We start from the raw sequence: 11,420 nt of genomic DNA on the forward strand, positions 1-11,420 counted from the left end.
TATATATATATCACACACACACACACACACACACACACTGTATATATAGAGACACACACACATATTGAGGAACTTCATCCTGGGCTGTCGAAAATGCTAGGTAGGCAATAGGATTTACTGTAATATATCTTGCAGATACATAAAGTAAAACAAGTACTTGAGGGTTGCAAAATGATAAAGTTGAAAAAAAAAAACATCATTGTATGACAGCACAACAAACATCTCTAAAACTATCCTATATCACCGTAAAGCTCCAATGGGATTTTCAGAATAAAATGTGCAATGTCTCTGATCCTGGACACGTTTCCCAAAGGGAGGGGAAATAAAACAATTCACACCACTTTCATCTCTAGGCGGGAAACAATGTTTTCCTCTTTTGCTATAGAATATTGCTAATCTGTTTTATCTGTTTTTCAGATACGTTCTAGTGAACCTTCAAAGATCCCAAGAGATTTTTCACCAGTGAGAGAAGAAATGTTTTAATAGAAGACAATTTCAATTCCCCAGGACAAAGAAAAGTGAGCTAGCATTTCTTTAGAACTGCAAAGCGCCAATACAAAGAGAAAAAAAAAATGATGCATCAGTTCAGTTTAACACTATCCATTGGAGACCATTACTCAGCAGGCAAAACTTATTGATATGACTATATGCAGCAGCTGTGGAAATTACCTTGGTGCAGACTGTAACAACCTCATTTTTGCAACAGAAAATAAATTAAACTAATCCTTAAAAAGTGCACCTGTGGTCAGACTACAGACATTGAATTACGGCAAGGAGAATAATGATTCGATCCCCTGCAGATTTTGTAAGTTTTCCCACTTACAAAGAAATGAAAGGTCTATAATTTTTATCACAGGTGTATTTTAAATGATAGAGACAGAATATCAATCAAAAATCCATAAAAAACACGATAAAAATGTTATCAAATCGAGTTGCAGTTCTGTGAGTAATATAAGTATTTGATATCCTACCCACCAACAATAATTCTGGCTCCTCCCACAGACTGGCTATATGGTACACAGATTAGTCCTGTCAATTTAAGAAAGGGCTCCTAACGACAACTCGTTATGTATATAAAAGACAACTGTCCACAGAATCTCTTTCTACCATTCAAACCTCACCACCATGGGCAAGACCAAAGAGCTGTCAAAGGACGTTAGGGACAAGATTGTAGACCTGCACAAGGCTGGAATGGGCCATCAGCAAGAAGCTTGGTGATAAGGAAACAGCTGTTGGAGTGATTATTCATAAATGGAAGGAATACAAAATAACCATCAATTGCCCTCGGTCTGGAGCTCCATGCAAGATTTCGCATCATGGGGTAAGTATGATCATGAGAAAAGTGAGGGATCAGCCCAGAACTACACGGGGGGAGCCCTTGAATGATCTTAAGGCAGTTGGGACCACAGTGGCCAAACAAACCATTGGTAACCCAATACACCACCATGGATTGAGATCCTGCAGCTCCCGCAAGGTCCCCTCCTCAAGAAGGCACATGTACAGGCCCCTCCGAAGTTTGCCAATGAATCATCTAAATGATTCAGAGAAGGATTGAGAGAAAGTGCTGTGGTCAGATGAGACCAAAATTGAACTCTTTGGCATAAACTTGACTCGCCGTGTTTGAAGGAAGAAAAATGCCAACTATGACCCTAAGAACACCATCCCTACAGTCAAGCACGGAGGTAGAAACATTATGCTTTGGGGCTGTTTCTCTGCTAAAGGTACAGGCTGACTTTGCCACATTGAAGGGCCAATGGATGGGGCCATGTATTGTAAAATCTTGGATGAGAACCTCCTTACCTCAGCCAGAACACTGAAGATGGGTCTTTCAGCATGACAATGACCCAAAACATCCCGCCAAGGCAACAAAGCAGTGGCTTAAGAAGAAGCACATTAAGGTCATGGAGTGGCCTAGCCAATCTCCAGACCTTAATCCCATAGAAAATCTATGGAGGGAACTGAAACTTCGAGTTGCCAAGCGACAGCCAAGAAACCTTAAGAATTTAGAGAAGATCTGTAAAGAAGAGTGGACCAAAATCCCTCCTGAGATGTGTGCAAACCTGGTAACCAACTACAAGAAATGTCTTACCTCTGTGCTTGCCAACGAGGGTTTCTCCACCATGTACTAAGTCATGTTTTGCTTGGGGATCAAATACTTAGTTTACTCACTGAACTCCAACTCAATTGATAACATTTGTACCATGTGTTTTTTCTGGATTTTTGGTTGATATTCCGACTCTATCATTTAAAATACACCTATGATAAAAATGATAGACCTTTCATTTCTTTGTAAGTGGGCAAACTTACAAAATCTGCAGGGGAGCAAATCATCAATTTGCCACATTGTGTGGGAGGAAAATGTACTCAAAATGGCTTCAAGGCATAGAATACAAGGCTTGGCATATACATATATCCTTATACTCATTTCAATCTTTGACATAGATGCTTTGTTTTTATGAAACCTCTGCAAAAAAAAAAAAAAAAATCGGGCTTAAGACACAGTGACAAGTAGTGAAATCTGTAAAGTTCCAGTAAACAGCAGATAAGTCAAATCAACTTATGATCAAAATCAAAAATATCAGATCATTAAGACAATCAAAAAGAGAAAGACGCCTACTTTGATGTACATAGAAAGCACAAGAACAACCATCTTATACAAGAACTGTGTATTATTTTCAAGTAAAGACTGAACTTTTGCACAAGTTTTCACCTTCCCTTTCCTAGAAATTGCCCCTACTGCTGGACAACTTGTCTGTTAAAGGAAGTTGAAAAATAACAGATTTACTGGCAGCATCAACAAGTAATTCATCTATGTTACAGGTATGACTATAAAAACAAAGACTGCTGTGTTAATGCTATCAACAGACTGCATCATATATGTAATTGTTGATATTTTGCCCATAGTTCTACTTTAATTTCTTCACAATCCTTATATGTTTAGATACAAAGATGAATGAGGGCTTGTTTTAAATATGCGTGTTTAGAAAATGCAAATGATTTAGTGTTGATAATCCTGGCACATGTTCAGTTTAATAGCCAAACAAAATACAAATACAGGAGCAATTACATATACAGGCAGATCGAAACAGTGATATCTGAAGTCATCATGAAAAATGTGACCCCCTTCTAGTCAAATGTGTATCAAGTAATCTCTGCGTTTAGTGAGTCACAGAATACTATCATCCATGATACTGCATAATGAAGCAAAAGGTCCATGTTCAGACCACCCTTGCTTTATTGCTATCACGCAGAGTCTAACAAGCCCCTATGTGATAGCGTTTGAAGGGGAACAGGGGACAGGTTCTCTCTATGGAGCCTGCCTTCTAATACAGAAGATCGAGCAGAGGGCGGACAAGCAGCTGCTACAAGTGACCTAGACGACTGTACTTGTACAAAACGAGCGGCGCCTCCCCTGCTCCACATTTAGCCCTGCTTGCCTGCAGCAGTGCTACATGTAGACATTTTTTTTTAAAACAACTGCCGGCACCCAGAAAAGCATGTCCCGGGTGTCAGGAATCAGGCACCCCTGACCTAGTAGTGTTGTGTACAGCACAAAGGCTTTCACTACTACACTTAATCTTTATGCCAGTTTAAATCATGCCCCATTTGACATAAAAAGGAGTCATGATGGGAAGTTTAAAGGGTATTTATGATCAAAAACTACAAATAAATATGTATTTCTATACGGAGTTCTATCCCACTCTGAATAACCATATCAATCTAGAAATTTGTAAACCTACTTACTGAAGATGCCCATAGCATGCTCTGTGAATATGCACTTCTTTGTGTCACCACTCTAAGCTTGCAATCTGAACTACAATTCAACTTCCCACAATGTAACATAATTGCTTTAGAATGCCTTTTAGAGCATCTTTAAGTCACAAATATGCAGACATGCTCTTTTGCAGCCTTCAAGTCATGCGATAGCTTATAGGCCACTGATTATTAATGGGACTTGTAGCATTTTGAATTAAGATATAGCCAACATGTTCACTAAATATCTGTCTCGTCTATATATCGTATTTGCTCTGTCATTTTTTACATTTAATCATTAAAATGTTGTACATATTTTGTCTTTGCATGATCGGTCCATACCTTAATATTCAGCTTTCCCAGGTGCTGCAGAACCCAGATACGATGGGACCAGCAATTGTAGTTACTTGGGTATCTTCCTGCCGCTTCACAGCAAACATTCATCTCTTCTTGTATAATTCCCTGAACCTGCTCTGTAAGAGTATGAGATGCTCCCTCTTTAGATGCGATTGAGGGTGAAATGTGCTCCTGGAGAAAACGCAGTAGAACCCACCTCCTGTAACCACATAAAACATACAATTACCTAACTATATAAAAGTAGTTAGCCGAAAACTATTAAAATCATAGTTTTTAAAAAAAAAGTATTTTTTGCCATCTTCACAGGACCATAGCACATTCATCTACATATGAGCTATTTAAAAAAAAGTATATTTAAAAAAAGAAAATTCCTAGACAGGTTAGAGGAGGGTGCCCTGAGGCAAGGCATGAAGGGGAGGATGAGCACCATAGCATAGGGCTAACGGATTCAGCATTCCCAGGAGGGACGGAACCCTTCCCAGAATCATTGTTAGGCTACGAGGCCCCAGAGCCTGATGCCCACGCCTCCCTGTGCCTATGATCCACCATTGCCTGAGGGTGAGAGTGCTGTATACTCACAATAAAGAGGAGGATGCCTGTAGAGACAAGGCAGCAGCAGAAACCCAGCATAGAGATGGAAGAGATCTGGACTCCCTTACGCTCTGTTCACACCTAGGCGTATCGAATATGCGCGTTTGTCGCGTGTTTTTACCGCGATTCGCGTTTCCGAGGGCTACTTGGCTGTATCCCAATGGAAACGTGCGACAAAATGTCCGCAAAGAAGTTCATGTACCTTTTCAGGCATAGGCCGTTTTGTAGCGCGTTCAGACGGGCTGAAATACGGCAAGGTGTGAACCATACCCATAGAAAACAATGGGATTTTCACGTTTGAGCGTTTTGTAGAGCGTTGAACGCGCTGCAAAACGTACAGGTGTGAACCAGGCCTTACAGTGCAGAATCACAGGTGCAGTAGGCGCAGCATATGTGGCCAGTACAGCGTGCTCCAGAAAGGAACATGACGGGCACATGCGCAGTTGGCCACCTATGGCCCCATGGAAAATGGTGCCAAATTCAAATTTTTGAGGGAATTGGTCAACCTCTATGCCATTGTGAACCCCAAATATGAAACACACACAGGAGGAAAGGCTACCAGGTTAGGGACAACCCCTTACTTACCAGTAGAAAGGGGTTGTGTTCCTTCCTGGAGATCCGACTGATTATAATTGCCCTGATTATATTTACACAATTGCTTATTACGTCCGATCCGTGACCAAAATGAACTAGTACAAAAAGGAGAGGATTAACCCGTTAAGAGGTAACGGGTTAGTAGCGGTCAGCTTAGGGATCCGGACAAGTCAATTGATTGTAAAAAACATAATTTTATTGAAAAAACATATACGATTGCACATTGGATTCACTAATTACCATTAAAAACATTGTAGAGAACATACAGTCATAAATTATATGTGGATCGATCCTCATTAACATTAGCCTTGAATCCCCACCGTGGGGGAAAGTGACCGATATAGCTATTGCTTCGGTCTCTTTTGCTCCATTTACTGCTCGCATGCGTGTCAACCTACGTGAACTACAAAAATCGAGAGGATGGTCCCAAACATAGGAGAGAAAAAGGGGGGGAGAAAAAGAAAGATTTTCTTCTGGTTTCCCTGTTCAGATATAGTGAAGGAATCTATACAGATCTATGATTGCAACACCAACTTTCTCTGTTTTCCGTTGGATTGTAACAGGTATTTATAGATGTTGCTTGTTTGTTTGATGTTTCCTGTGTAGATGTCTTCTTATTTCGTAGAAGTTTATTTTTACTTTTGCTCCCAAATTATTTTGCCTTTTGTTTTCCGTTTATTATTGGAATTTTAAGTTCTCTGTTGTTTGGTGTTAAATGCCACTGACTTCGGTTTAGCCGTGTGTGCAATTAACTCCTTCCTGCTCATCAGCAAAGTGTTACTCTAATTAGAGTGGTGAGGTGTAACAAATCCTTTTGTTTTGAGGGGAGGGGAGTTTTCTCACGGACAGACTATCACTGGATTATCATTAATTAGCCAAACGCCTGACTTTTTCTTCTCTTTCTCCTTGTATTTAGTGTTGAGTGTAGATGTTGTAAATCTCTACCTCTGAGTGATATTTAAATGATGTCCTTAACGGATATATATAACAATTTTTATCACTCACGTTACTGTAGTTTTCTCAAAGTCCGGGCAATTTGGGGATTTTTCCAGTCTAATTCAATCGTCCACTTACCCGTGTTTCCCCGAAAATAAGACACTGTCTTATATTTTTTGTGGCTCAAAAAAACACACTAGGTCTTATTTTCGGGGTAGGTCTTTTTTTTAATGTATAACAATCCAAAGTTAATGCAAATCCAAATTAAATAATCCAAAATGGCAAAGTTACGAATAGGATGATCAGGGCAATCAGGGGTGCCGTACCTTTCCAAGAGCAATTTGGTAACCAGAATGAGCAAAGCGCATTTTCACTCACAGGCGGAGCGCATTTGGTATCACTCCGCCTGTGACAGGAGTCGGCGCTATAGCGGAGGCATCTGCTCCCTCCGCTGCCACCTCGCTTCCTCTAGTGCTGGCTTCGCCGGCACCTTGAGTCTCTCCCGCGGCTCTTCAAGTTCCCCCTTATGCCACCACCGGCCCTAGGAATGGTCACAGCTAGGTATTATTTTCAGGGTAGGTCTTATTTTCGGGGAAACTGGGTAGGTGTGGGCACGTCTCGCTATTTCCTCAGGGAGATATCTGTTGTTGTCTAATCTCCAATGGTAGGTACGAGTGGTGTCTTTACTTCGTGGATCTTTTGAAGTCTCCTGGATATTCAGAATACAGTCTGTCCGTCTGTGAGAGCCACCAGCCCCAATTTCGGATTTTACCAAGATTGGCGAATCTTTAAAGTCAGGTTTTCAGGATCATATATCCACTAGTAGTATTGTGACTGCACGTTTGATCTGTCTGTCGACGCGTTTCGCCCCTCCCATTGTACGGGGCTTCGTCAGGACCTTGTCAGGACCTGTGCAGTAACCATACTACAAGTGGATATATGATCCTGAAAACCTGACTTTAAAGATTCGCCAATCTTGGTAAAATCCGAAATTGGGGCTGGTGGCTCTCACAGACGGACAGACTGTATCGTGAATATCCAGGAGACTTCAAAAGATCCACGAAGTAAAGACACCACTCGTACCTACCATTGGAGATTAGACAACAACAGATATCTCCCTGAGGAAATAGCGAGACGTGCCCACACCTAAGTGGACGATTGAATTAGACTGGAAAAATCCCCAAACCGCCCGGACTTTGAGAAAACTACAGTAACGTGAGTGATAAAAATTGTTATATATATCCGTTAAGGACATCATTTAAATATCACTCAGAGGTAGAGATTTACAACATCTACACTCAACACTAAATACAAGGAGAAAGAGAAGAAAAAGTCAGGCGTTTGGCTAATTAATGATAATCCAGTGATAGTCTGTCCGTGAGAAAACTCCCCTCCCCTCAAAACAAAAGGATTTGTTACACCTCACCACTCTAATTAGAGTAACACTTTGCTGATGAGCAGGAAGGAGTTAATTGCACACACGGCAGAGAACTTAAAATTCCAATAATAAACAGAAAACAAAAGGCAAAATAATTTGGGAGCAAAAGTAAAAATAAACTTCTACGAAATAAGAAGAAGACATCTACACAGGAAACATCAAACAAACAAGCAACATCTATAAATACCTGTTACAATCCAACGGAAAGCAGAGAAAGTTGGTGTTGCAATCATAGATCTGTATAGATTCCTTCACTATATCTGAACAGGGAAACCAGAAGAAAATCTTTCTTTTTCTCCCCCCCTTTTTCTCTCCTATGTTTGGGACCATCCCCTCGATTTTTGTAGTTCACATAGGTTGACACGCATGCGAGCAGTAAATGCAGGAAAAGAGACCGAAGCAATAGCTATATCGGTCACTTTCCCCCACGGTGGGGATTCAAGGCTAATGTTAATGAGGATCGATCCACATATAATTTATGACTGTATGTTCTCTACAATGTTTTTAATGGTAATTAGTGAATCCAATGTGCAATCGTATATGTTTTTTCAATAAAATTATATTTTTTACAATCAATTGATTTGTCCGGATCCCTAAGCTGACCGCTACTAACCCGTTACCTCTTAACGGGTTAATCCTCTCCTTTTTGTACCCTTACTTACCACCCCCAGAGGTGGGCATGCCCGCTGAAAGGAGTGTTCAGGGTCAGGGCTCCACTGCAACAGTCCATTGCCCAGTAAAGCATCCTGCAGCAACTAGACACACTGCCAGTGCCAAGAAGAGTTCTTAACGCAGGATTAGGGCCCTAAGCACATTGCAATACAGTTTACCAAGGCTCTGCTGAGGAGGAAACCAATCCAGATAGCTACTGTTAGGTGCCGCAGTGGCTGTTAGCAGCTTTTACGGAAAACCTGCTAGAAGAGTCTTTAGCAGTAAAGTGCAGAAAAAAAAGCATGTACTTCTCTCAAAGGACATCACTTAAGGACACTAGCAAAACACTGAGGCATGCTGGGAGTAGGAGGGGTTATACAGGGTTGTCCTACAGCTTGGAATGACTTGTCAGTGTCCAATCAACTGAAGGTAGCTGCAGAACCCATCCATTGCAGAATTAACTCCCTTTATTTGATAGTGTAAAATCAAGAAAAAGTTTTGGCTTTAGATATGCTTTAATCTATCCTGTCTCTAGAGTTTAACCTACATATTTCTTCATTTAGTACGAGCACAAAAATATATCAAGAGAAACCTGAAGAAATATGAAAGTCACAGAAAAAAATTACTTTACGTTAAACACTGCAATAGTAACTAAAATGTGTACAAAATCAACAGTATGGTCCCTTTAACTGCCACTGACATCGCTGAAACAGAACTGCTTCGAGGTCAGTACACCTTACGCCGGCTGCATTCACCCTTGTGCTATAAAAGCTCATAATTGCTCCAGTGGTCATAAACTTTTAGGAGAAGGGTCCCCCTGACTCTTCTGCATAAATGAATAGCTGTCAATAGCAGCTGACAAGCTGCTAATGACAACAATTCATTCAAATACTATCTCCTTAGATTGTGAATGGTCAGGAAAGGCTCTGTACAGAGCGCTTCCTGTTAAAAAAGTGCTGGGCAGAGAAAACGACTGAGGACTGTGTCCTCAAACTCCTTCTGTGTCTCAAAAGCAAAATATCAGGGATCTGTTTAGACCCCACATTTTTTCCAACGCCCCCCTGACAGTAATGCTAAAAAGAAAATAAAAAAATGTATAGTTTCAAAAATATACATATTCTACCCCCACATAACATACATGTGAACCAGTGGACACGCCTTATTAGTAATCAAGTACGATTACTTGCAAACATCCATGGACAGGTGTTCTTGCAGGTTCTTGCCTGGGAATCCGTAGGATTTCCCGGCCGCAGCTTTGAATGCTGTGGGCATGGAAAAACACTGGCAGTAAAATATTTACCTTTTTTTAATACTTTAATTTTCTGTGCTTTTACTTGCAATTTTTAAGTTGGTGATAGGATTAAGGCACACTAACTTAACCCTACCTACCTGCCCACTCTCCACTAAGTACTTGGTTCCAAGAGAAAGTATGTGCTTTCTGGGTACTTCCTTCACATAAACAGCTACATCTTTTAAGTTATCTATTCCTACAGATGAAATCAGATGTTTTTTTCACAGGTAAAAAAATAAAACACATATAACAATTCCATATTTGAAAAAGCATCCAATAGAGTTTCAATACACAGACACACTTTTTCAGAAAATGAGCCCAGATCCTATGTTGTACAAATCTGTCCTAACCACTAAGACACCCTACATAAATCAGGCCTGAACGTTAAAGCAGGACACATAAAACTAATATGTTTTTCAACAAATATAATTTTCCAATATTGAAATAAAAAAAAAAAAAAAAGTCTTCACTGACCGTGAAGATTTTGATATTTTTATTATTATATCACAAAGCACACTATGGCCATATGGGGAAATTCACTGGACTTGATAAATGACCTCTCTCCAGTGGATACTCCCCAAGAAACCTTGAAAAGTTAATTCATTCACTTCTGCTACACTGGTCAATAAAATCTCAGAGTTCATTTCTATCACATAAATTATTTCCTATGGTGCTTAGAAACTTGGAATTGTATCAACTTTACTTCTATGGAGGAAAAAAAAAAAAAAGGGGAGAAAACAAGAAAATACCTAAATGCCTGGGATACAGAGTGCTTTAGGTCCTCTGGAGATGACATCTCCCTAGGAAACCAAATGGAAAGTTATCTTGTGGGGGAGCAGCTAATCCAACTGTGGCCCACCGAAAAATCAAATGAAATGAGCTCACAGAGAGACTTTGACAGGAAGCTATTAAACGTCATAACTCTCAGGAGAAATCATTTCAGATTGCAACCAATTAAACAGGCCCCAAACAGCCTGAATTTCAAGTCAATTAAAGTAAGCACATCAATAAAAGGCCGGCCTATAGAATAAAGCATGCTCATTTATTCTGTGGAGCTAGCTGCAGGTTTGGAGCATACAAGCAGATGTGAAGTTTTTTGGCCCATATATAAACTGTGAAACAGAGATGAAAACATAACTAAACCTAAGCCATGTTGCCTTATAAAAAGACTATTAAAGCCATTACAGATCAAAAAGACTGCATAAGAAATGACTGCAAGAACATGATATATTTTAAAAAGCTTTAACATTTGCGGTGTTATGAAGCATAACCTAATTGGGTTAACCAAACCTGTCACTATAGTAATGTTTTCCAGCAAAAGCCTACCTTGTAAAAGGAGAAATGATATACTTACCTTTACTACCACCCACGCTACCTAAGGCCACTAGGTTCATGAGAGATGGCCCCCAAAGTGCACTGGGAAATAGACACCCCCAGAAGTGTCAATCTCCTAGGTCCCCTGCAGCTTTCAATAGCTCCTGCTGCTGACCTCCACTTTACTGCAGGAGACCCTAGTGACATGAACGACCTGTGGAAAAGGTAACCATAGCAACAGGGTCCCTTTAATGCTATTGACAGGCTTCATTACATATATTGTTTTTTGTTTGTTGTTGTTGATTCTCCCTTTTGCTCATAGTTCCACTTTAGTCTGCTAAGACGAGACCTGCAATGTACTTCAACAGGAGCACTCACCGTAAAATCAAATGTGTTGAGCTGTATATTGCACCAAACAGCAGCTTATCAACTATTACTAAATATAGCTTAGCTAAATGACTCATACAACAGTTTGGGCCTTGTACATATAATTAT

General features: G+C 40.2%; 1 protein-coding gene across 1 annotated transcript in view; it reads right to left on the minus strand.

Moving 5' to 3' along the window:
* Positions 1-11,420, minus strand: part of PTAR1 (protein prenyltransferase alpha subunit repeat containing 1) — a 50,994-nt gene that overhangs the window by 11,477 nt on the left and 28,097 nt on the right. The window contains exon 5 of the mRNA XM_018555634.1: positions 4,096-4,309. Within this exon, the coding sequence (XP_018411136.1) occupies positions 4,096-4,309 (214 nt within the window). The remainder of the gene's footprint in view (positions 1-4,095; positions 4,310-11,420) is intronic.

The sequence above is a fragment of the Nanorana parkeri genome, unplaced genomic scaffold, assembly GCF_000935625.1.
Source record: "Nanorana parkeri isolate BGI_ZX_2015 unplaced genomic scaffold, ASM93562v1 scaffold206, whole genome shotgun sequence".
Lineage (NCBI taxonomy): Eukaryota > Metazoa > Chordata > Amphibia > Anura > Dicroglossidae > Nanorana > Nanorana parkeri.